The sequence below is a fragment of the Staurois parvus genome, unplaced genomic scaffold (genome assembly GCF_062004578.1).
Source record: "Staurois parvus isolate SC_StPar_1 unplaced genomic scaffold, SC_StPar_1.0 ptg000562l, whole genome shotgun sequence".
In the NCBI taxonomy this organism is placed as follows: Eukaryota; Metazoa; Chordata; class Amphibia; order Anura; family Ranidae; genus Staurois; species Staurois parvus.
In genome coordinates this window covers 8,497,652-8,523,750 of record NW_028318358.1, presented here as the reverse complement: position 1 = coordinate 8,523,750, position 26,099 = coordinate 8,497,652, and the positions used below count along the sequence as shown (strand labels likewise).

Here is a 26,099-nt window from a genome sequence, read left to right as displayed (position 1 = left end):
GCAATACCATTGCATAGAGCAGGTGAATATAACATGTTTACTATTTTAAATGAAAACAAAATGCCTTTAGTAACACTTTAATATATGCATTTTTTAAAGGGACAGAAGCATTGATTTGTTATGTCTCCTTTTTTATGCATACTTGGTTACACTGATTGTTTTATCTCGTTTTAGATTTTGCCGGATGTTCTGTAAAAGGCATACATGATGTAAAAGCAATGAGATTTATTTTTAGGTTTTTACAATAAAAAATATATGTAAGGGAGATGGAAATATGATACAGGTCTACACATTTAAAAGCAGCACAGGGGCTTTATTGAATGATTGCTAGTAGCAAGTGATTTCTAAACATAGTTCTTTCCTTTATTAAAAGACCTGTGTTAATAAGGCAAACAGCAATGTATGTAGCAGCCCCGTGACAACAAACTAGACGCAATCACCCTTTACATACTCCTATAAACAAGTGAAAAGTAAAATCTTACCGAGTAAAGTTTGTATTATTCTAAAAGCTAAATGTTAAAAATGAATCCTGTTCTTTTAACCTTCTTGAGGGAAGGCATAAACTTATCTATTCAAAGAAAGTTACAAGTAATCCCCCCATAACTGTGCTTACCTAGCAGCACAAAGAGCACCTTTCGTTATTACTGTTTTGCGACATTTTCAGCTAACAGGCAGCCCATATGGCAAACACATAAATTAGTAGTAAGCAGAGGTGGTTTATTTACGGTGACATGAAAGCAGTTGCCAACAGAAAGCTTGTATCTGGTTCAAGTGACCAATTAACGTGTCTGTTAATCTCAGAACATAAACATGTAATATTGCAGTCTACCAGTCCTTAAATGTGGTCGCTGAATTAGTTTTCTGTTTTTATTATATCTTTTCCTTTATGTTTTTAAAGTGATCCAACCAGTAACATACTCCCTCTCTTATGCCCAGTACACAGGATGAGAAAATCGAGAGAACAGCACCCCCCCCCCCACCCTGCATTTGATCGCTTAATAATCTATTCTTTAACACACAGCTTTTGAGAACAAATCACAATAGTTCAAGCAAAATTATTTGAAGGGACAACCATGAAAATTTTTCTTGTTCGATAGCAGAATGAACAGGTTTTGTTTAATCAGTAGAGTATTTGTCCGTACAAAAAAAAAAGAAAGAAAAAAAAAAAGAAAGAAAAGGTGATCAAGACTGCACATGCTCAGAAACACGAAAACAACCCAGAAGTAAAAAGGGTTTTCAAGTTTCATTGTTTTCAAGACATGAACAAATCATGTGCACAGACCAATGCACGAATATGCCGCAACACTCCAAATAGGTATAGCTGAAGGCGTGGCAAACAGAGGTTCACATGTACATGACATCACTTCCGATTACATGCTGGTACACTGCTACAGACATGGGAAGTTGTACTGGATTGTACAAGAATTTTCGTACACTTAGTAGCACCCTTGAACCTGATATGAGTGCAGCACGCAAAAAAAAAAAAAAAACACGATATGTTCGATTTTCTCATCAGGTGTACTAGACATTAAGGTGGCTCCTCTATCTATGAAGGAGCAATTAGGACACCCTAGGGCAACAGCACTGTCTGGGGAGGGCAGTGCTACATGGACTAGCAGATGGCTAACAAATTAAAGTCTAAATCCAGTCAACACTTTTTAAGCAGGTAGAGCAACAGATTTTGTATTATAAGCACCCATATCTGTATTGAATGGTTTGTCTCAAGCCTTAACTTCCACTTTTGCTGCACAGTTTGATCTTTTAAAAGGAGTTGAAAAATATCAGCAGGACCAACAGGTAGAAAACTGAGTTACAGAGGGGACTCAGGCCCCATTCACATTTTGACGATTAGGAATCGCAGGCAGAATCGGTGCAATCCTGCTCATGATTCCAAATCATGGCACAAAAGGCACTATGCATGTTTGGGTACCGTTCATCCTGAGTGACACAGCTGTTGTGATAAAATGTGCGAGTATCACAGCAAAATGCACATGTAAAAATGCACCTGGCTCAGTGAAAAGAGTTGATCCCCGAGCTCCTCTGGCGCAACAAATGCACATAGGGCAGCCCATTCAAGTGAAGGGGCTGCCCTCCGTACAACACTAGGAAATGTGTGTGAATTGCACTTTTCAAAACTCTAGCAAGAACCCAAATTCTTGCTAAGTGATATGTGAATGTGGCTTCAGAAAAATATAAAGACTGCTTTGTTAATTTTAGTGAAAGACTGCATCATATATGTAATTTTTGATTTTGCCTTTAGTACCACTTTAACTGTAAATAGAAGATATTTGCAGCTCAGAAGCCTTTAAAAAAATAAAAGGGTGAACAATCATTTCAACTACAGGAATTTTTTCATCCACAAAACAAAAATTTGAATTTGCTTGTAAATATGGGCGACAATGTAGTGTGTCCTGACTTGATTAGTACATTATGTGCCTGTATCAAGAACTGCAATGCTTACAAAAGCAAGTGAGACTGTCAGCCATTAGAAACAACTGTCCCTCCATTCACAGAACTCGATCACACTGGACTACAGGGGGGAGGGGGTTACTGATGAGCCCTTGTCCATTATCAATGCTTAGCTCCCCATACACATTGTAAACCTCTTGACTGAGCAAAATACTTGGATGACAAAATTGTTAAATGTTGCTTTGCTCTTGACATATCCCGCAATGCTCTGTAAAATGTATGAAAGCATAATGAAGTCTACAAGAAAAGTCACCATGTAGCATCCCAAACTGTAGTAGGGAAGGAAGAGAATAATGTCTATTAGTTCTATATCACTGCATAGAACAATACCTGAAAGAGCTATAAGCAAACGCAAAGTACTGTAGTTGAAAGAACTGAATCTTCCAAAAGACTGTAGAGGAGCAATCTAAGAGGCACATATTTTTAGCCCTCTATTCGAAACCGAGAAGCTTCTTCTGGCCGTTTCACTGGGCAATGAAAAAAAAGCCAATGCCATGGGGACACCACATTTCAAGGCATCTCTTGGACAAAGTAAGTAGGGAGAGTACATGTAGGAAGAAGTCGCTTCTATATAAATGACTTCAGTTATCCACCACAGTCTTGACGAAGGTAGATCTTTTACAATTCTCAACAGATTGCCTCCATGGCACAGGCATTTTACGCTAGAAGGTCACAAGTCACCTGTCAGACAAAACTTGCTGGAAGACTGAAATAAGGCTTTGAAGAGGTTACATGGCTGGTTATATTTAGTGTTGAAACAGGCTGCAAAAGACCCAAGCCTCATATTTAAAGCACATTGCATATCAGCAGCATCACGAGAACCGTGGAAGACACGGAGATATTTTCCATCCTGCAGTCGCTGCTTCCTTGGAGATACAACCAGTTACAACTTTGATCACTTAGCTGCTCAGGCAGTTCTAGTTCTAGTTCCTGGGTCTCCTTCTGCAGTTGGTGGAAGAAAAGGATCCCCCTGACGTTCTTGTCCACACTGTCTTGGGTCCCTCCAGCACCAGGCCTATCTCAGGACTCAGAACATGGTCTCTTGATTCTTTAGTCAACACAAGAGCATAAAGTGAAACATCTGGAAGGCAACAGAGCAACAAGGCCATTTTTTTTCCAATGCATTAGTGAGTTTCTAGCAACGATGAAATGCCATGGACAGATAAAGGTTGGATGGCACTGCCTTTCCCCCCCCAAAAAAGCGAGAATCAAAAAGGGAATATGTAAGGAGTTTTTGTAAAAACAGGGATATAATAATTAAACAGCAGAGAGGAGGCCGAGTGCTCAGACAAGGAACACTGGGGAAGAACTCACCCACTGGCACCGTAATGGTAAACCTTAATGTATTCTGCATAGGCTGCATTGTGTGCGGTAGGGTGTGTGTTTCCATGTCTATTAGTGCACAAAGCCCATATTGTTCTTGCATGTGTGATGGTGTTAGTGATTTGACCTGATGGGTTTTCAATGTTAGTGCTTTAATCAGTTGGTATCTGTGGACTAAAAAAAAAAAAAAAAAAAAAATACTCCCTAAACACCCTTTACCGAACTTTAAAAACAAATATATATATGTATATATATTTATAATCCATATCCACCCCTTCTGTAATGGGGCTTAGTTATTATGCTCAGTCTCTGGGGCTGAGGCATCCCATTGGTTAGTTCTAGGTCCAGTGGCTGAGATACATCATCTGCTGGCCGCCTGCGACTGTGGTGACATGATGACATGAGACTGTAGGATCTGACTGTGGCCGTCTGTCCTTTGGCTGGCCATCTGTGTGAGCACTGATGTAGCCATGTGTTCAGCTGGAGAACGCAAACCATTAGGAGAGGCAGAGGACAATGAACTGTGCTGGCTGACTGGGCCTGGAGAGCCTGTTGCATCACAGCCATCCTTCAGGTTTTCTGAAAGAAAGAAAGTTAAAGAGTAAGCTGAAGCATTTACAGTATAGCGAAACCCCCTCCCCAAAAAAAGAAAGTACCTAGGTTTTAGGACAAACCTGATAGTTGTAACTACTGCACTGATGTTTAAAAAGACACCATCACTATCCCAAATTCAGAGCAAAAAAACGACAGCACACCCCCTCCAGCTCTTAGATTTAGAGCCACACTAAGCAGAAAGATAGGAGCAGAGGAAGCAAGGATTTTTGATGTGGAGAAGAAGAATCTACTGGGGACGACATACCAGAGTTCATTCTACATTACAAGCCGACCTCAATGCACTGTTTAATTGGGCAACTATGTGAAAAATTAGGTTTAATGTTGATAAATGTAAAGTTATGCACTTGTGGGCTAAGAAAATGCATGCATCATACATACTAGGGGTGGGTACAACTGGGGGAATCAATGGTGGAGAAGGATCTGGGAGTTCTGGTAGATCACAAGCTTAATAATGGCATGCAATGCCAAGCTGCGGCTTCTAAAGCGAGCAAAATCCTCTCCCTGTACCCCTGTACAAATCATTAGTAACACCTCATCTGGAATATGCAGTTCAGTTTTGGGCACCAATTCACAAAAAGAACATTGGGGAACTGGAGAAAGTACAGAGAAGGGCAACTAAACTGATAAGAGGCATGGAGGAGATCAGCTATGAGGAAAGATTAGAGGAACTGAATTTATTCTCTCTTGAGAAGAGGAGATTAAGGGGGTATATGATCAACATGTATAAATACATCAGTGGTTCATATAGTGAACTCGGTGTAGAGTTATTCACCCTGAGGTCATCACAGAGGACAAGGGGGCACCCTTTATGTCTGGAGGAAAAGAGATTTAATCTCCAAATACAGAAAGGTTTCTTCACAGTAAGGGCTGTGAAAACGTGGAACAGACTCCCTCAAGAGTTGGTTCTGGCCAGCTCAGTGAATTACTTTAAAAATGGCCTGGATTCTTTCCTAGATACACAGAATATAACTGGTTACTAACATTTATAGGTAAAGTTGATCCAGGGAATATCCGATTGCCTCTTGGAGGATCAGGAAGGAATTTTTTTCCCCTGCAGGAGCAAATTGGATCATACTTTGCTGGGTTTTGTGCCTTCCTCTGGATCAACTGTGGGTATAGGATTATAACTATTTTTTTATGGTTGAACTGGATGAACTTGAATCTTTTTTTCAGCCAAACTATGTAACTGTGCAAGATTATGTAATATATTGGACAGCATAAAGGGTACTGGGGTCAGGATTTTGTAACATACCTTGTAGATTACAGATTTAAAACAGCTATTCTCTGCATAGAGTGCTATATGTTACACACCTCTGTCGGTCGTATGTTACATATTGATGGCTGCTGGACTATAATGCTGCACTCACTATGAAGGTTTGCATGTTACATATCCTTGTACACTCTGTATGCTGGGTTACACATTGCATACTCTTCAACACTGCACTGTATGCTGTATTTTATATTACATACTACTAACCACTGCACTCTGTACACTGGGCTATACATTACATAATCCGAACAACTGTGTATGCTGAGAGTCCACCAGTCAGGAGTTTGTAAAGTACACAAGCATACAGGATACAGAGATCAACAGTCAGAAATTATTCCATATTCAGTAGAGGATGCAGTGGTCAGCAATATGTAACATACATTCTTGTGTAAGAACAGCAGAGGTCAAGGTTATATATATATATATATATATATATATGTCTGTGTCTCTATAAAGCAACCCCCACAACCCCTGACGCACTGATACTCACCTCTCTATTGATTCCAGGTCAATCCTTCCTTTATAACAGCTTCCACCAAAATACTAAGTGTATGTTGGAGCCTAGAGGGAGCAGAGATGTTACCCCTTCTGTCATGAAACAGTAGTTGGACCTAGGGTCTGGCCATTAGACCCTAGGTCATGGGTGCTCTACCTGTGGCCCTCCAGCTGTTGCAGAACTACAAGTGATACGAGGCATTGCAAGGCTGACAGTTACAAACATGACTCCCAAAGGCAGAGGCATGTTGGGACTTGTAGTTCCGTGACAGCTAGAGGACTACAGGTTGAGCACCCATGCCTTTGGTAAGGCATCAAAGTAGGAGGTTACATCCTCACCTATGCCTGGAAGAACCTGGAATTTTGCGCCAGCTGCATCAGAGGCAGGAGTGGCAGGGAAACCGCTAGAGGGGTAAGTATTGGTGGGTCTGCTTTACACAGATACTTTCACTTTGCCCTATTTGTCCAAAGTGACACGGTTTCTTTAAATGCATTCCTATACGTTTGATAGAAATGTAAAAACATGTTAGAAAGGTGTGGGGAGATAACATTTGGTGCCACACTCACCAAGATACACCTGGTTCTTCTTTTGCAGGGCAGTTACAGGACAATCCTTATGTGCCAAAAGCAACTGCTTTAGTTGGGCTACCTCATTTCGCAGAAGAGTTACCTCGTTCTACAGGTGGAAACACGAAGTTAATACATTGCAACCACTGTGAATAGCACAAAATGTCTGTGTGTACTCTTTTCTTTACAGGACTTACACTTAGCTGCACATTCTGAGACGTAAGCTCCTCTGCCTTTTTCTCCAGTGAGCACACCCAAACCTTGCGCTTCTGACGGCAGCGGGATGCAGCTGCTCTGTTTCTCTCTAGGAAGCGCTGTCGGCGTTCATCTGGATCTTCATCTGCTGCTCTCCTCCTTCTACCTCCTGTGCTTGGAGTGGGCTGTGCAGGAGATACCTGTAAAGTAGATAAAGAAACACTAAATACACAGTTTAAAGCCAATCTTAAATCCCTAAACAGGGCATTATTATAGTCTTTAGCACTTAAAGCTCGTCTGAGCCAGGTAAAAATTCTTAAAGCAAACCGGTTATGAAAGATACAAGATGACGGTCACTGCTGGTTTCCAAAAAATGTTAGTTGCATGTATAGAACATAATTCACCCTCTTTGATATGGAGTGTGACCATAAAGCATGTAAAATCAGAACTTTTAATATGCCTACTTCAGTATTTACAGTCATGTAAAAAAGTAAGTTCACCCCATAAAAATGGTATTTTAACATATCTAAACAGACAAACATTTGATGTTAATTGCCTACAGAAAAAGGTGATATACGTAAATAAATTACACAAAATTTAAATAGTGTATTTGTTCTCATAATCTCAATGAATTAAAATGCAGATTTGTCACATGGAAAAAACAGGCATTTTAACTTACCTGTAAATTCGTAAATTCTTTATCTCAGAGCAGTGGTCTCCAAACTGCGGCCCAGAGGCCAGGTGTGGGCCTTTGCTTGCTTTTATCTGGCCCTTGGGTAATCACCATTCCCCCAACTGACACCAATGATAGGCCAAAGCAGACTTTTGTAAGTTGATTCCCCAACTGAAAGTCTAAGCTTTAAATCTGGAGAGTTCTCTGAATATTTGCAGACAGTTCTGAGGGAGATGAATCCTTCAGAAGGTTATCTAGTTATCCAGTAACCTGGATGCCCTAAGTTCTTAAATTGGAAGGGTTTGTCCCATACTACAGGAAGCACCAATGAGAAGGGTAAAAGGGAACATGAATGTAGGCATTTTGGAATATCTACTGGTGCCAAGTATTTCCTTTGTTTCAGAGAATAAGTATGGGTGGGAGACAGCAATGGACTGGGTCAGGTTTCTAAGTGAAGGGTATAGAGTTAATAACTTCCAATGGGTTGTATCCCAATTGGAGGTGGTATGTGATAAACGCCTTTGGTATCTAAGGCTGCTACTTTCAGATAACGACAATTTGGCAGTTACCGCAGGGAACACTTGGGTGATTTTAGAGGAGCACCCGGTGTCCAGAAAAACGATTACAAACATTAAAAATAAAAGAAACCAAAGAGAGCCAATGTGTTTCCTTCTTCAGGGCTGTATTTCTTTGTGAATAGTTAGGCCCTGAAAGATGGTTAAATAAATTCAATAAACAGTTATGCAGCATGCCAGCATGTGGTGGAGCATAAGCAACAGAAAAAAATACAGAGATCCCTGTACTAACACAAGCGATCTCCCCCACTGTCTTTGTGTTCTGACCCCACTCCCACCAGAACACACTGATCAGCGCCTTGAGCTATTGGCTGGTTTTCCAGCATGCCCATTTGACTGAAGCCTGTCCTGAGACTGACTTCTGTAGAACAGACAGCTGTACGCATGGGCCGAAAATCGGCCTGTGTGTACAAGGCTTTAATACCCAGAGGGGTCTGTCAAGGCTCAAGTGAGTCTGAGAAGAATCAAGTGAGACTATCCTGAGGCTTTTTCACACAGAAGTGGCATATCTATATTGTAAAGCATATTATGTGAAGCAATAGCATTGGATGCAACACTGCCTCCTGGTCTTCTTCAAAGTTTTCCATGTCTATCTCCTTTAAGGGAATTATAGTTCCATTTCCAACTCTGGGATAGATAGTGCTTTTGGAATCTGGAAATAGTTGTCAGAGCAAATTCTGACATCGCTGCATAGAAATCTGCCTTGATCATATAGGCCACTTATTGCATGCCTTAGATAGAGCTATAGAGCAAGAATCAGAAGCAGAGGTCGGTGTTAAAATAGGATCCTGCACCACTGAAGATACACCTTTCTGAGCAGTTTGAAAGCTTTGCAGCCCATCTACAGATTAAACGCTGTCTGTGCCTTTGCCATGATTCCCTTTTATATGGTTTCCCGCATTACTATCAGACCTCTTCAGGAGTATGCCTACAAGAATGCTGGGGGGAGTAGGGGGCAGTAATGGGGTAAGTGTGTCCTGAGAAGGATACACAGCAAACCAGGTGTTGACCATCCTGTAACCAAGTCCTCATTGCAAAAGGGCAGGAGGAAGTGACTGAATACCCTATAAAGGCTCTGCCGGGAGAGGTATACACCCAGAGGATTCTTCAGTCTGTGAACTACAGGAATGGACCATAGCCCTGAACTTGTATAGCACCCTGCATCTAAGTACACATGTTACAAGTGCCATGGTGAGCACCCAAGCAGGATCCAGTGCCTGAAACAACATTAAAATCTGTCATCATAGCATGGGGTCAGATTTCCAAGGTTTAACTGAGGTTGCACCAAACTGGTTGCACTGCTACTACCGTTACAATAGGAAGCAGTGAAGATTTGATTAAAGAATTCAAACTCAATAAGAACTAGATAAGCATATAAACTCCTCTATAACGGAAAAAGAGGTTCATCACCTACAGAACACAAGCAAAAAACTCACCAAGTAGAGTAAAATTTAAAGGATATGCCCAAGGGGGAGGGGTATTCTAAAAGCTTTGACATTGTCCAATGACCTGAAATTAGCAGCCTATAACCCATTGCCTCCGAATATCCGTGTCGTGTACTGTACAATATATATGTTTGGGGGTTTAACTAATCTATATGCCTAAAATGTGAATTTTAACACGTGCAAAATCAGCTCTGGTGGTAAACAGGTCAATTTACAAAGCAACCTAAGCAATAAGTACAACTGATAACTGACCTGTGGCTGTGCAGGGGAAGGGGCATCTGGATGCTGGACCAATATCTGGCTTTGCTCAGGCCTTGATGCCACCATAGCCATTCCACCATTAAAAGATGATGGGACTTGGTGAGTAAGTGAGGCTTTAAGTCTCTGCAATGAAAACCAGGTGAGGAAATTAAGACAAACAGAATAAAGCCAAATCAAAATATCTTCTTTATAACATCATCGTGCTATCTAGTCGCTTACCATTTTGGCTTCTGAATGAACTGAAAGTCCTGATGGAGAAATATGGCCTGCACCACCAATAAGCGGAGGACCGGGAATTCCTGGGATATTGGGCACCATGGTCATTGGTCTTGCCAACTGAGCCAAGTTAACACAAAAACAAGACTGGTCAGTGGAACCAATGTTCTCTGCATTTAATACCACAACAAATCAGACAAAGGTCTCCTTACCGATATTACAGATGGCATTTGTACATGTGGACCAGGAAGGAAAGGGACAGCCTGGCCATTACCCAGGTTCATCATAAGAGGGACTGAACTGCCTGGGGAACTGAAACACAAGAAAAATTTTACAATAACGCAGTAAGGATAGAGATGCTTACAGCACAGTGATTTAAGGTAGACTGACACTTAGACATGAAACAGAACTCTGTTTTAGTATGAGCAATACAAGGGAGTGGAGAAACAGAACATAAGGAAGAAAAGAATGATGAACACACTGGTGGTTAAGAAATTAAGGATAGTGTGTGAAAAGCAGATAGGGTGAAATGCACACAACTACAGCTTCCTTACCCTAGCTGTCTGTTGGACGGAGGGGCTTGTGTGATGACAGATGTGGGTGAAGGAAGTGTAGGGTGCAAAGGATCGTATCCCAGGTGGAGAGGCAGAGAACCAGGCCGAACTATTGTAGGAGTGGGCGTTGAGCTGACCTGCGGCTTTGGTGGCACCTTTACCAGAGTGACATAATAAACATAATCACTCAAGCTACCGAAGATCATGCATAGTAATACTATGTTGTGTGGCCAAAAGCACAAATTATCCCACAATGACTTGCAGTGGTCTGCAATTAAATCTGTGTGTATGTATGTGTGTAATATATATATATATATATATATATATATATATATATACACACACACATACATATATACATATACACACACATTTTTTTTTCTCACGTAACATGTACTCTTATTCATAAGCAACAAATAAACCATACACTGCATAAATATGTAAATTGCAGAGAGCTGTCCCACACAAAACTGGCCCTCTAGGCTTATATACATCTGTTCAGTGGGGGAATCAACACAGACAGATCCACACACTTTCTGCAGCCCATGAAAAGCTTCACAGCTTATAATTATGTTACATTACAGACATAGCAGTGACAATAGGATTCCATTGGTGGGGTGGCTAACTCCAGGCAGCAATCCAAATAATACATTCATAACTCAATGTGTATGTATAGCCAAACCTTTTTTTCAGTTTCTGATAAGAGTACGTATAGATTTATAACCTCTGTCTCTCTAGTTGTCCTGGTAACCAAAGTCACAGAGACAGAAAATGATGAGAAATCTGACATTTTACATTTAGCATCAGAACAGAAGGCGAGGTAAAATCTTTCATTTGACCACAGTTTCCTTCGACAATTGTCTACAAGGCAAATTGGCCTGATTTTGTGTTGTGTTACAAAGAAAGAAAGTGAAGAGAATTCTCCCCAGCTTTGCTTACTTTGTCTACAACTAAAATGTTGGCTATACATATACTTTAAAAGTGACTTTCTGTGTTTGCAGCCAAATTTGGAGGACATCTACTTTATACTTGTTACATTCTCCCATTACATAGCATACTTTTAAAAATTAACATAAAAATTAAAAACATTTAAAGTGATGATAAAAGTTAGATTTTTTTTTAAATAACAAACATGTCTATACTTATCTGCTTTGTGCATTGGTTTTGCACAAAGCAGCCCCAATGCTCCTCTTCTCAGGTCCCTTGCTAGAGCTCCTGGCCTCTCCCTCCATAACAGCTTGCTATGGGTGCACCCGAGCAGGCTCCCTCCTAAGCCACTGCTCTGTGTGTCCATTCACAGACAGACATGGCTTGGACCGCTCCCACGCTCTCACCTCATTTGCTCAATGGATGTAAATGACAGTAGTGGGAGCCAACGGCTCCCGCTGCTGTCTCAGCCAATGAGGAAGGAGAGACCCAGGACAGCATCAGGTCTCTTTCACATTGTTGGATTGAGATGGGGCTCAGCTATTCTGGCGGGTTGGGGGGAACCGCACACATGTGGTTTTGTACCTTCATGCACAGAATGCATGAGGGTAAATAAACCCTGAGTCTTTACAACCACTTTAACCTGATAGCACCGAGCGAACACAAATATGCATCCATATCTGTGTACTCAATGTAAACAAAGGATGCGCTGAGAGTACGCGCCTTACGTGCTCCCAATCACTACTTTCAGATGGGAGCTTTCCGATCATGTGATCACTGTGACAACCAATCATGGCACTCACATGACCCTAAACCCCGTCCTGACTCTAGGTGTCACACACAACGGGAGGCGCCGACGCCAAGGGGTTACTAATTGCAGCTTACTTTTTTTTTTTTCACTGCTTGCAGCCTACCTACTTTTTAAGTCCCACCAAGCTATCCTCTATTGCTTCATGTTAAGGAAAGGGCTGGAAAGCTGTGTTTAACATAATTAACCCTGCCTGTGTTGTGCTGATCAATCTCATTATCAGTTGTAAAACAGATGTGACAATATCTGTCATAAGCAAAGGTTAAAGATTTCAAGGCATTGTATGATAATGCATTTTAAGAAAATGTCCCTACTTCTGTCCATTATCTTCACATTGACATTCTTTCAAAGCAATAGAAGGTGCCCGTAGAGTCTAATGTATAAATCTGCTTAAAAAAAAAAACAACTAGGCAGAAATATTCTTAAAAGATTATTTTTAGGTAAGCTGTGTGAATGGGAACACACATCAGACATATAGTAGGGGTTTTTCAATTTTGACTGCAAAAGGGGAAATACACTATTTTAGTGAAATCAAAACAGTGCTATACAAAACCCATTTTACTGAAAATCCATCTATAGAAGATGGCTATAAAATAGGGACGCACTGAAATTTCAGGCACCGAAACAAATCGGCCGAAAATTGCTCTATCAGCATTTTGCCAATAGAAAAAATTTAGCTGATACAGGTGCCGATACAGGAGACTGAGTGTGGGATTGGGAGGGGGGGCGGCTGAGAAAGGCAGAAGCAGAGCAGTGTATACAGTGACTGCCAGGTTTTAAATATAATTGCCAGCTTTTTTTTTTCTTCTTCACTATAGCTCACAGAATCAGCTGTCACTTTCCAAGAGTTAAAAGAAACAAAGTTTCCTTTTAGTTTTTTTCCCCCCAGATAAAAGAAACAAAGCTTCCTTTAACTCCGGGGAAAGTGACAGCTAATTCTGTGAGCTTTAGTGAAGAAAATAAAAAGCCAGCAATTGCATGTAAAAACCTGCAATGACATATAGTGACAGCCTGGGAGGGAACCTCTCTGTATACACTGCTCCCTCACTGTATAGACTGCTCCTCTCTTGTCCCCTCCTTGCACACACTGCCCCCTACAAAGAGGATCTGTCACTCAGATGCTATCCCATAGGGGACTATTGGTCCCTATGTGATAGCAATAAAATCATAAGTTTAAAGAAAAAAATATATACATGAAAGTAGAAAAAAATACAAAAAAATGGGAGCTTCCCCACCCGCATATATGCAGACATTTGGGTTTTGGTTTGGTTTTAAGTCACATGCATTCTGAATTTTCGGTATTGACATCAGAATTTTCATTTCGGTGCACCACTACTATAAAGGTCATGAATATATTACCTATAAAAGGAAAATTTAAAACGGAACTACACGGCATCTAAACATCACAAACTATAAACGCTATTTCATCTATTTTCAATATTCAAAGCAAACATCTATCCATGTCCCCATTTGCTTTATTTTGCTAGCAGCATTTCTGGTCATGGCCTTCTTGAGTTGGGGCAGAGGATTCATGCAGCATTTACTTCTTGGAATCCTTCTGTCCTTAGCTCAAGCATGCAGGAATGAGGGTGTGCTTATCTGAGAAAACCTCCCCTCCCCAGGACTGGGATGTATGACAATTTGCCTAGAAACCAGGAAGTAACTGAAGAAATGTAAAAAAAATAAAATAGTTTAGGACATGAAGTAAACATGATATACTCTCCTATCCATTTAAAATAGTCAATGTTGATTGAGAGCGTGAGGTTCCACTTTATTCAGAAGGCTTCCTATTTCTAAACTTAAAGTATAGGCATATTTGCCACACCTTCTCCTCTGCTGATGAGCTTGGACTGTCTGGAGGGGAAGAATCCACTTCAACTGGCTCCTCTTCTTTGATTTTAATGTCAGGAGTTGAAGGTAAAGACATATCCAGTGGTCCTGCACTCTATAAACAAAACACAGCATAGCAGAATATAAAACAACTCCAATACAGTCAGCATTCATGTCAAACACATACTTTTTTTTATAAACATAGACACACTGTATTTTTCAATTAGAACATCAAATTGTTTAGGCCTTAAAAACATGGAAAACTAGATTGACATCACTGTGAAAAGGTTGCTCTCCTGAGTTTTATGCCAGGATCAACCGGTAACTTTACCAGTAGAGTGCAGAAAGTGCTGTACACCTTAACCTGCAGTGCTTTCGATTTTACAATACTTGATTCTTGATTTTGGGCATATATACACACACTAACTGCTAATTGGGTATCTCTTTTTTAGTCTGCACTAGCAAACAAAGTTGGACTCCGATTGGCATCTAAGGGCAACGATCTACCATTTTATCTTGTGGGCAAATACGTCTGTAGGCAAATGAAGCGAAAAAAACAGAGTCATCTTTAACCACTTGCCCTCCAGTGGATTTACCCCCCTTCCTGACCAGGCCATTTTTTTGCACTGTGGCACTTTAACTGAAAATTGCGCAGTCATGCAACGCTGCACCCAAATGAAATTTATGTCTTTTTTTCCCTCACAAACAGAGCTTTCTTTTGGTGGTATTTGATCGCCTCTGCGGTTTTTATTTTTTGTGCTATAAAAAAAAATACGTAATATATATTTTTTTTACTTTTTGATATTAAACATGTCCAGTTTACGTGAAATTTATAGCGTCTACAAATGGCGGTATAGATAATGGATTTTTTTTTTTTTTTTAAATATTAGTAATGGCGGCAATCAGCAACTTATAGCAGGACTAAGGCGGGCATTCTGACACTGGGGGGGAAACGGTCAATGACATCCCCAGTGACACCATTACAGTGATCAGTGCTAATAAAAATCACTGACTGTGCAGGAAGGGGATAACATTTGGGTCGATCAAAGGGTTAACTGTGTGCTTTACACTGTAAGCACACTGCTTTGTATGGCTCTGCTATGCAGAGCCATACAAAGAAGTGTGCAGGAGCTGACAGAGGAGAGATCGGTATTGTTTACATACAGGTCTCTCCGGCCAGGACCCAGTGATTGACAGGTGAGGCCGGCAATGGCAGAGCGGGTAGGGCTCGCACGTGCCACTACCCAGAAATGCAAAAACTTGCAAATTTATGTGATTTTACACACCCTTGCCGCCCTGTAGCAGTATTTCTGCTATACGGCAGCGGGAAAGCGGTTAAGGATCTAAGTATTTGAAGGAAAAAGGTTTTTGTTCATCACAGCAACCAGATTCTCAGATTTTCAACATCCCAGTGCAATTTGGAAAAAAGAGATGCAGAATATAACCATGTTTGTCTAGAAATGTTCTTCTGAAAGAAGCATTAATATACAAGGGAGGCTAGATGGACAGCAGGTGACAGACCTCCTAGACCTCTGTCAAATTACTTGCCTGGACTTGATGCAATCCTCCTCGTGAATACACAAGCATATAATGCAAAGGGTTCAATCAATGTATCAAACAAAATGCTATAATCATTCACACACTTCCTTTTATCAGCATCATCCAGAGTGTTTACCACCCTAGGGCCCTTGCTCCAGTATTTGGTTTGATTTAATCTTAAAGCCAAACACTAACCAAAACAGTTTATTTGTATTGATTAGAGTAGGGAAAGGTCATTTTTATTGCTATCGAAGTCCCTTATGGCAATGGTTTTCACCAAGCTGTGGCCTGCTGCTCGGCTGTTGCTTTCCTGGAAGGCTAACGGCACTTTCACACTGATCCTAGAAAAGACGTGGTAAAAACACTATGCATTTTTGCCACAATTTTACAGCGATTGCAGTGTGTTTTTCACAGGGAGTGACTTAGTGCATCAAAAACGCAACACAGGTGTGTTGTTGCAGCGTTTTTAATGCAATTCAATGGAGTGGTGTGTGTTTTTTTTTTAACTACATAAGCCCCAAAAATGCAGCAAGCAGGATTTTTTACACCGCAACGGAAATGTAATAGACCAGTGTGAAGGAATACACAGAAAAGTATTTTTCTTCAGCTTTTCTTGCGCTTTATTTTTAAATGCAAAAGCACTTCAAAAACTCCTGAGTGTGAAAGCAGGCTAAGGCTGGTGGCAACAATTTTACTTTCGAGAACAACTCCTGCCCACTGAGCTGTATCCTTTCATAGTCTAAGGCGACCATTACCTTCTCTCTGTAGGCTGTACTGCATGCTTGACAGCGGAGAATAACTTGCACCTATTAGATAGTCTGGTTGAAAACAAGTCCATCCAGTTCCACCAATAGAAGGGGGAAAAAAATTATATACAATCCTATACCCACGGTTAATCCAGAGGAAAACAAAAAAACTAAACAAAACCCAAATAAAGCAAGATTCAAATTTGTTCCAGCAGTAGAAAAAAATTCCTTTCTGATCCCTAAAGAGGCAATTGGATAATCCCTGGATCAACTTTACCTATAAATATTAGTATCCAGTTAAGAGTGCTCAGCATAAATGAGTACACCCCTTTTGAAAAGTAAGATTTTAATCAATATCTCAACGAACACAAGAACAGTTTCCAAAAGTTTGCCAAAACTGAGTTTTATAGAACATTTGTAAGTTTAATAATATAACTTAGATTATAAAATCTTCAGTTTTACTCAAATTAGTTGATGCAAAAATGAATACACCCCACAACAAAAACTTATACATCTAGTATTTTGTATGACCTCTATGATTGGTAAGGAGAGCACTTCTAGGCATGAAGTCTACAATTCTTCTGAACATGAAATGAACAAGTTGGCGACATACTGCAACATCTATCTTTTTCCATTCACGACCTCTTTTAGAGCCTGGGTACTGGATGGGGAGTGATGATCAACGTGTCTCTTCAGAATTCGTTGGTGTTCGATTGGTTTCAGATCAGGAGACATACTTGGACACTGAATCACTTTCACCGTTCTTCAGAAATGCAACAGTGGCCTTAGATGTGTGTTTCGGATCATTGTCATGTTGGAAAAGTGCATGACAACCAACAGCATGGAGTGATGGTAGTATCTTCTCTTTCAATATAGAGCAGTACATCTGTGAATTCATGATACCATCAATGAAATGCAACTCCTTGACACCAGCAGCACTCATGCAGCCCCATAGAAGGACACTGCCACCACCATGTTTCACTGTTGGCACCATGCATTTTTCTTGTACTCCTCACCTTTGAGATACCATACAGTTTTGACGCCATCAGATCCGAAAACATTCATCTTGGTCTCATCACTCCAGAGTACAGAAGAGTCCCAGTAGTCTTCTTCTATTTCAGCATAAGCTCTGGCAAATTCTAGGCAGGCTTTTTTGTGCAAGGGCTTTAGGAGAGGCTTTCTTCGTGGACAACACCCATGCATGATATTCCTCTGCAGTGTAAGCGTATTGTATCACAGGAAACAATCTCCCCAGTTTGGCTTTCTACTTCTTTAGCTAACTGAAGTGAACTTGCATAGCAGTTCAACCCTTCTGAACAGAAGACGTTCCTGTTGAGGTGTTATCTTTCATAGACGGCCTTGTAGTCTCTGTAAGATGGTTCCAATTCCATCTTTGTTACAGTTTTGTAACAATTTTGCTACAGTATTCTGACTGATAAGTAAAGCTTTGCTGATCTTCTTGTAGCTTTCACCTTTCTTGTGTAAAGAAATTATTTTCTGAGGGCTTGTGACATTTCTCTTCCATGTGGTGCCACTGCTGACAGCATGAAATGGGAAGGGGATTTCTTTGTTAATTAAGGCCCTTTTATAATCAACTGTCTGCTGAACACCTGTTTAATAAATTAGACTCACCTGTAGTTGAATTCTTGTTAATTAGGATTTTGTTGTCAACAATTTAGCTTTGCTCTAGGACACACTTAAATTTTCTTATTTGCTGCACCTGATGGATTACAAGTGCGAGGCATTCAGCCTCCTAGATTCCCATATAAACCAGACTTCTTACTCATTCTCTCTTCCACCATTGCCTGTCTCCTTGACAAGAATATTGCTGAGGTAAATGAACATTAAGATAGACATAAAATTTATTTCCCTCCTTCATTTGGGGGATCTCTTAGACCATTTTTGTTTGATATTCCTAGTTGTGCATAGATGCCTTACTGGCTCCCTAGCGTTGCATATACTTACTGGGGGAATCAGTATTAGAAACATGGTGTTAATAAGGCATTAATCATTGGACTCCTGGATCCTCACAATGTTTGGTTACTTGTATCTTTTATGGAATTGTATTTATCCACAGACCCTAGTGTGGGGGATAAACAGCAAGGACGATTTACTCAAGTGCAGATTTCATGACCTTCTATCTCGTTGCATCTGGGTGTCTTAAGGCCTCCTTTTTAGTCTTTTCTTTCCTTCTATTTTTCATCTACTAGGTAGGTGTATATTTTTGGACATAATTAGGAACTAATTATAAACAAAGACCTCATGATTTTTTTTTCCAATTGTTTTCTTATTCCTTTGCTGGTCCTTAGGCAATCCCAGAGTCTGCTGGTGGGTGACTTTCTGGGTTTTTGGGGGAATTTTCATCCCCCTACCCAAAAAAGGAGAGGTATGGGATATGGTGATATATGGCCCCATTGGTTCCGATGACCCTCTCTTACTCCGATGGTGCTGTGAGTATAACATGTTAGATTATATAATATATATATATATATATATATATATATATATATATATATATATATATATATTTTTTACATTGTGCAAAGGAAAAAAGGAAGAAAGAAGAAAACCCTATTTCTTCCATACCAATGTATGGGAGAAATAGGGTTTTCTTCTTTCTTCCTTTTTCCTTTGCACAATGTAAAAAATATATATTCTTAATTTTGCTACAGATCTTATCATATTGTATGCAGAGTTAACCCTGAAGAAGGAGCTGTGCCTCCAAAACGCATGGTTACGCGGTCCAGAGTCTCTGCTTGTATAATACAATGTTGTACCATCAGTTTTTTGTAACAATTGATATGTGGATATTGTTGTGTTCTCTTTTAATATCATGAAATAAAAGTTTTTTAATTGTGTGTTTTTTTTTTTTTTAAAGAAAAACCTTGTTCTTTTATAGCCTTAAAAATCCCAATCCCAGGGGGAGTTTTTGTCACAAGCAAATATGTATTTATACTAGGGATGTACCGAAATTTCGGACCAGAAAACACCCCTTTCGGCTGGTAAGGAAAAAAAGCACCGGTACAGGTGCCAAAAAAACCCCAACTCCTCGCCGCCACCCGCCGCTGATGCCACCGGCCGCAGCTCGGTAGTTCTCAGCCTTACCTGAGAAACCATCCAACGATCCCGATGCTAGGCATAGAGATTAGTAAAGGAAAGATGGCCTCCACTCATCTCTATGCCCTTGGAGGACTGGAGCGATGTCACTTCCGGTTCTGGCCAATTTTTTTTTTAAAAGCACTAGATCAATTCTTTTTTTGATCTAATGCTTTACATTGCAGAGGAGAGATGTGGGGTCTTATTGACCCCACATCTCTCCATAAAGAGGACCTGTCACTAATTATTTTTGTTTTTTATTCAAAGTTTATTTTTTTCTAAAAAATATGTATTCATTTTTAAAAACTGCGCATTTTGGTTTCGGTTTTCTGCCAAGTGCATTTTGAATTTCCATTTACGGTACAAATATTTTCATTTCGGTGCACCACTAATTTATACATGTTGATCATATCCCCCCCTTAATCTCCTCAAGAGAGGAAAAATTTAGTTCAGCTAATTTTTCCTCATACTGGTAAACTGGAATTTAATAAATGTTTGTTTTTGGGTTTAATCTTGCTTTAAAGTGTTACTAAGTCCAGACAGTTCTGCTTTAACGTGTGCTCTGTTGGACATGGATAGAAGTCACAAGACTGCTGAAGAGAAAAGGTATTTAGCAGTTTATATTTACTAAAATAATCGCACTTTGCTCAGCCCAAGATTTCCTGCAGTGATCGCTGCTGGATGCACTTTTTACCCAACATGGCAAGATTTAAACTGTGCAGGCCTGCAAAATGAATGAACTTTGGTACCCTACATTTTCCATAGGACACATTTTAAAAGTCACTACAGGTAATCAATTTAGAGTTAACCATGAATAACGTCCCTAGAATTATTGCTATTACTCTGGTATACACAGTGATATATAACATTTGTAGCACTCAAGCATAGGCGCTTCTAATCGAAGTGTTTACGCTTGAATGTGCATGTACAAGGGGGCGGCTAAAGAAACACAGATCATGGCTCTCACTTCTTGGGGTCAGAGAAAGCTGACAGTTGCCTTGTGAAAGATACCAACACTATGTGTAAAACCCCCGTACGCCTTACGTAAGTGAAGAGTTAACATATTTTAAATACATATTATGCATTCCAATACTGTAGTAGTATAAACTTTATTTTTTCCTGTTGGGGCATGAAAGGTTTTGGAACAATTTACCAGGCCCTGGTCTCACTAAGGTTAAGAACAACGGCTTCAGAGAACTCATAAAAAAAAAAAAAAAAAAGACAGAAGGAGCGAGGGACCATGTTACATGTTTGGTGGCCCTGCCCTTGGATCTCACACTTCTGGCACAAAAAATTGAAATACATTAACAAGTGATAAGCCCTAGCATTCTGAGGACACACTCCTGTCCCTACTCCTAGCCTCAATATCTAGTGCCAAAAATGGTCTTTTGTGCTTCTTATTACTGGCAGCCAGAATTGTGATATCTAGACACTGGAGGTCTGACCTTACAGTGATTGTAAAGGAACATTTTTTTTCTATTTTCTAAAAATGACAAACATGTTATACCTACCTGCACTGTGCAATGATTTTGCACAGAGCAGCCCCGATCCTCCTCTTCTCAGGTCCCCGGCCCTTAGCTCTTCCCCCCTGCCGAGTGCCCCCATAGCAAGCCACTTGATATGGAGGCACTCGTGTGTGCTAGCTCCCGAGCTAGCTCAATGTCCATAAGACACAAACAGTTCAACTCACCCCTGCCAACTTCTTGTTGGCTGTGATTGACAGCAGAGGGAACCAATGGCTCCTGCTGCTGTGTCTGAGCCAATGAGAAGGGAGAATCGAGAGAGCCTCTGCTCTCGTGCACATTGCTGGATGAGATAGGGCTCAGATAAGTATAAGGGAGGGCACAGAATGGTTTAAGGTAAGAAACCTTCTGTCTTTAGAACCACTTTAACTTCTCTTCATTAAGAATCTGAAATCACTCGCAATGCATGAAGGAACTGACAGCTTTGTTACATAACACATTTGAACAAAATATCTATTTGGAGTATCTAGTTCATATACATGAGCTCCGATTGATTTAGTGACCTCTTGCAGCATTATCAGCTCCAGACTGGGAGTGGAGGCTACTTCATCTCGGTAGCTACCCTGCCCCATTTTTTTACCCTATCCCCCTTGTCCTCCATTTTCCACTCATATCCTTGATTCACTTTACTTCTCATTTCTTCTCTATTGTATATTCTACTCATTTCCTCAAAACAAGCACGTGCAGTTTTGACCAAAATGTCCTATCTCTCTGGTTTACAGCAGAAGAATGAAGGTTGCAGCTGGAACCCTTGGGCATTCACTAAGCCCTAAGCTCCACCCTGTGAATGATCCAGCTATGCCTGACAGCTTACAAAGGGTAATGCATAAGATAAGACAAAAAGTGTCTCTATTGCTCACTGTGAATTTGTGATTGAGTTTTTTCACGATTTACATTTTCTCTTGGCAGTCATGAAGTGTATAATAAGCATGTATATGTATAGCAGGGGCGGACTGACAACTCATGGGGCCCCTGCGTCCTTGCCCAAACTCAAAAAAGCCTATGAGAAAGGTACCAGGGGCATCTCATGGGGCTTCTACTGACCCCGGACCCTCGGGCAGCGCCTGAGTTTCCAAATGGTCAGTCTGCCCCTGATGTATAGCATATACTTATTATTCAACCCAACATGAATTTACACTGCTGTGTAGAAGTGACAAACAGTTTAAAGGTACAAGACAAAGTATATCAGTGGCCTCTAAACTGCGGCCCACAGGCCAGATATGGCCCCTTGATTGCCTTTATTTGGCCCTTGGTGAACCATTCCTTCCACTGAAACAAGGAACTATTCATTCCACTGACACCAAAAGAGGGAGCACTATTCCTCCCACTGACTCCAACAATTGGGTACTATTCCTCCCACTGACACCAGAGATGGGGAACTAATTCTCCTACTGACACCAATGAAGTCATTTTTTTACTCCCACGGACGACCAAGCCTATGGCAATATTTACTCCTACAGGGCATTTTGTATTCCCACCGGCCAAAGTCCAGCCCCCCCTAAAGTTTGAAGGGCAGTAAACAGGCCCTTTGTTTCGAACGTTTGCACACCCCTGCAGTATATGTTCATTTAGGTGTCCATTTATGACACAAAGAATAGCTGCGATTCAGAGGATCGCAGCTACTCTCTGGTCCCTTACAGTTTATGACACTCAGGAGATCAGCGAGAAGTGATGTCAGCCCTTCACTGGAGATCTGTGTTCTCCCTCCAGATTCTGAAGCCCAGAGCTGGAGAATCGGAGGAACCGCAAACTAAGCAGAGATAATTTACCTCTGCTTAGTAAACTGATCTCTTACTGTAATCTCGCGAGATTATAGTAAAAGCAGCCGTTTTCCAGTGTTTGTAGATCGTTCTCCCTTCGTTCGGAGAACTGATCTACACCGCTTCATAAAAGGCATTCACAGGAGAACTGTGTTCTCCGAGAATGCCGGAGAACTGAGCAGCGGTCATTTACTGCTGGTTCATAAACGGACACCTTAGTGCCAAGGCTCAGTGCCATGTACTATGTATTTGCCTATAATTATATACAGTATGTGTAATACTTTATCATGCCACTACTATTGTGGACAATATCCTCTAGAAAAAGGAGACATTTTAAAAATCTGCTTTTATTGCGGAGGAAAAGGACAGCTTAAACAGAACTAACTCTTATTTGATAGTTACAGGCTAACTCCACTTAGTAGTATGTTACCATATTTACAGTGTAACAAGTTAAGTGCCATCCCCTCACCGTTAGAAACGGTCCCTCTACCCTGACCACTTTATACTCAACTTACCAGCCCTCCCTTACCACTCCTGTCTCCGAGTCAAGTACCCAGTGCTTCCAGGTACGGGGAAGCATGTGATCTCCTATCATGTTACAGCATGTGACTTCTCCCATATTGGCAATAGCAATGAAGGAAGAATCCTCAGGTGCTGTCAAGGTTAAGTATCAGAGATGGGGGGGGGCTTTACAAAGATATGCTCTCTTTGTTCTGAATAAGCAAGGTTACAGTGTCACTGTAAGGAGCTCCTGTATACATTAAACTACAAAGCGCAATAAATATTACCTGATACAGCCATAGTGATGCAATAAAATTCATTTTCTCCTGAAACAAACAAAACCAAGTCCCTCTTGATTACATTATATAGCATGCTTTGTGTACATATATTACATGCCATATGCACAACACTGTTAAGCTGGCCAGCGAGCTGAAAAAAAAAATACAAAATTCTTCCATTCACAGAAACATAAATGCGCCCCTGCCCCCCCTTCCCGGGGAATACACCAACCAGATGCAGCTACTGTTCAATAAAAGTTTTCCAGCTTATCCTATCCGCTAGTGATCGATTTTTGTCGAACAGGGACAGCAACACACAGAATGAAATTGGACTGGTTCAGGAGGACCAGCTAAACCAGCCAAATTTCAATCCACCTGAAGCCAGCTTTACTCACAGACTATAAACTAAAATTTAGTTCCCAACCTATAGCACTAGCTCACCTTTTTGTCATCTTCATCTTCTGTCCCCTTCTTGAACTCATGTTCAAAAGAGCTAGCTAGTTCATTAAACAGACCCACTTCCTCACAGTTCTTTAGAAAACGGGTCGGGGTTGGGGTTTGATCTAAAAAAAAGAAAGAAGAGATATGGTGACTATACAGTGGATAAAACACAAAAAGTCGTTGCAAAGGCTAAAATTTATTATTTTTTTTTTTTTAAACAAGCATTTTATATTTACCTACACTGTGAAATGGCATGGTCACACACATGGTATTACGATACAAAGGCTTGGACATTTCTTACCTTAAAGTGGAACTTCACTCTCTCAATCAACACTGAACTTTTTAAAATTCTTATGCTAGTAGCATTAGTAAATAGATAGGAAAAGTATTTCATATTTACCGGTTTTAAACTTTTTTTTTTTTTTTTAAACAATTGTTCAGTAACTTCCTGGAGGGGTGTGGAAATTTATTAAAAAACTACTTGTCCAAGGGACTAAATTGGGGTCCCAATCTACGTGTCCCTCATGACAATCTACTTATCCTGATAATAAATAATTTTAACCAAAACTGTATTTTAATCTGAGGTGCTTTTAGGAATGTCTGGGGCTTTTAAAAACAAAAGAAAATGGCGACTTAATGCTTTTAACATTGCACTGTTTATCTCCTCCTCCCCTCCCTGCCTGTCTCCAGCACCTCACCTGGGGATTAGCAGGTAGGGGCAAGACCTTGCAATATAATGAAAGAGGATTGGGTGCTCATCAGGAAAGGGGAGTGCTGGGCTCTGTTAACGCTCAGCAGAAGCACATCTGTTGAGCGAGTAAATAAGGCGCCAGCCCCAATGAGAAAAAAAATAAACCCACAAATTTCTTCAGGTTACCCTCGCACATGAAACCACTTGGGTGCTCAGTACTAGTGCTGGTCAAATCAAGCTCCGGTGTCTGCTACGTTAGGCCCCGTTTACATTTGGGTGTTTTTGAGATTGTGGCAGAATCGCTGCGATTCTGCCCGCAATCTCAGAATGCACTACAAGGTATTAATAGCACCTAAAAAATGCGATGTGGGTTTTTCTCTGCAAATCACATCACATGAAGCTTGTTGCCCATAAAGGATCAGGAACTTCTTTTGGGCAAAAAGCTTCATTGGATGTGATTTGCAGCGATTGTTGTGCGATTTACTGCTTGGCAATCAGTATAGCGTGAAGCTTCTTTCCCAAAAAGGAGAAGGAGGGTGGCGCGTGGCAGAACCGTACTGCGTACCGAATTGCACCCATTCTGCTATGATCCCAAAACGCCCAGGTGTGAATGGAACTGCCCTGGTCCACACATTCTAAGAATCTGGCTGTGTTTTCAAACTCACATATTCGCATCACAGGCTAGATATTACGTGTTCCTATTGAGGTGGTTCACACAGATGAGATCCACTTGACTAGACTTGCAAGTGATAGAGTGGCATGCGGAGAGAAGTGTTCACATAGTATTGCTATTGACAGGCGATTTTGCATTGAAGTCAATAGGAGGCGGTTTTTGTAGTGAAGTCAATGGGAGGCGTTTTTGCATTGAAGTCAATGGGAGGTGGTTTTGCATGGGACGCCACTGACTTCAATGCAAAACCACGTCCTGTTGTCAATGGGACAGTTTTGCATTGAAGTCATCAATGAGACCACCTGCCTGCCTGCAGCAGGGCTAATGTATAAAAAAAAACAAAAACACCTGCCCGGTACCTGGAACTGTGGAACTGCATTTCCCAGGCGTTGGGGAATATAAATCGTGCATGCCTGTTCCTGGTTTCCATGTGTAGGCAAATTATGCCATACATCCCATGAGTCTTCAGGAAAAGAGGAGCAGCCTTCCCAGCTAAGCAAACCCTCTTACCTGCATGCCTGAGCTAAGGGCAGATGGATTTCAGGAAGTAAATGCTGCCTGAATCATCTGCCCTTACTCAAGATGACCATGGCCAAAAATGCTAAAGGGTGTTTTCCACAGTGATTTCTCA

At 40.8% G+C, this 26,099-nt stretch overlaps 1 protein-coding gene across 1 annotated transcript in view; it reads right to left on the bottom strand.

Moving 5' to 3' along the window:
- Positions 1-210: 210 nt before the first annotated feature.
- Positions 211-26,099, bottom strand: part of LOC149450807 (cyclic AMP-dependent transcription factor ATF-7-like) — a 151,561-nt gene continuing 125,672 nt past the window's right edge. Inside the window, exons 5-13 of the mRNA XM_089691435.1 lie at positions 24,108-24,229; positions 14,219-14,338; positions 10,659-10,813; positions 10,317-10,416; positions 10,108-10,224; positions 9,880-10,011; positions 6,937-7,134; positions 6,740-6,848; positions 211-4,371 (exon numbers count right to left, since the gene is read on the bottom strand). Of these exons, the coding sequence (XP_089547561.1) occupies positions 4,154-4,371; positions 6,740-6,848; positions 6,937-7,134; positions 9,880-10,011; positions 10,108-10,224; positions 10,317-10,416; positions 10,659-10,813; positions 14,219-14,338; positions 24,108-24,229 (1,271 nt within the window). The 3' untranslated portion in view covers positions 211-4,153. The remainder of the gene's footprint in view (positions 4,372-6,739; positions 6,849-6,936; positions 7,135-9,879; positions 10,012-10,107; positions 10,225-10,316; positions 10,417-10,658; positions 10,814-14,218; positions 14,339-24,107; positions 24,230-26,099) is intronic.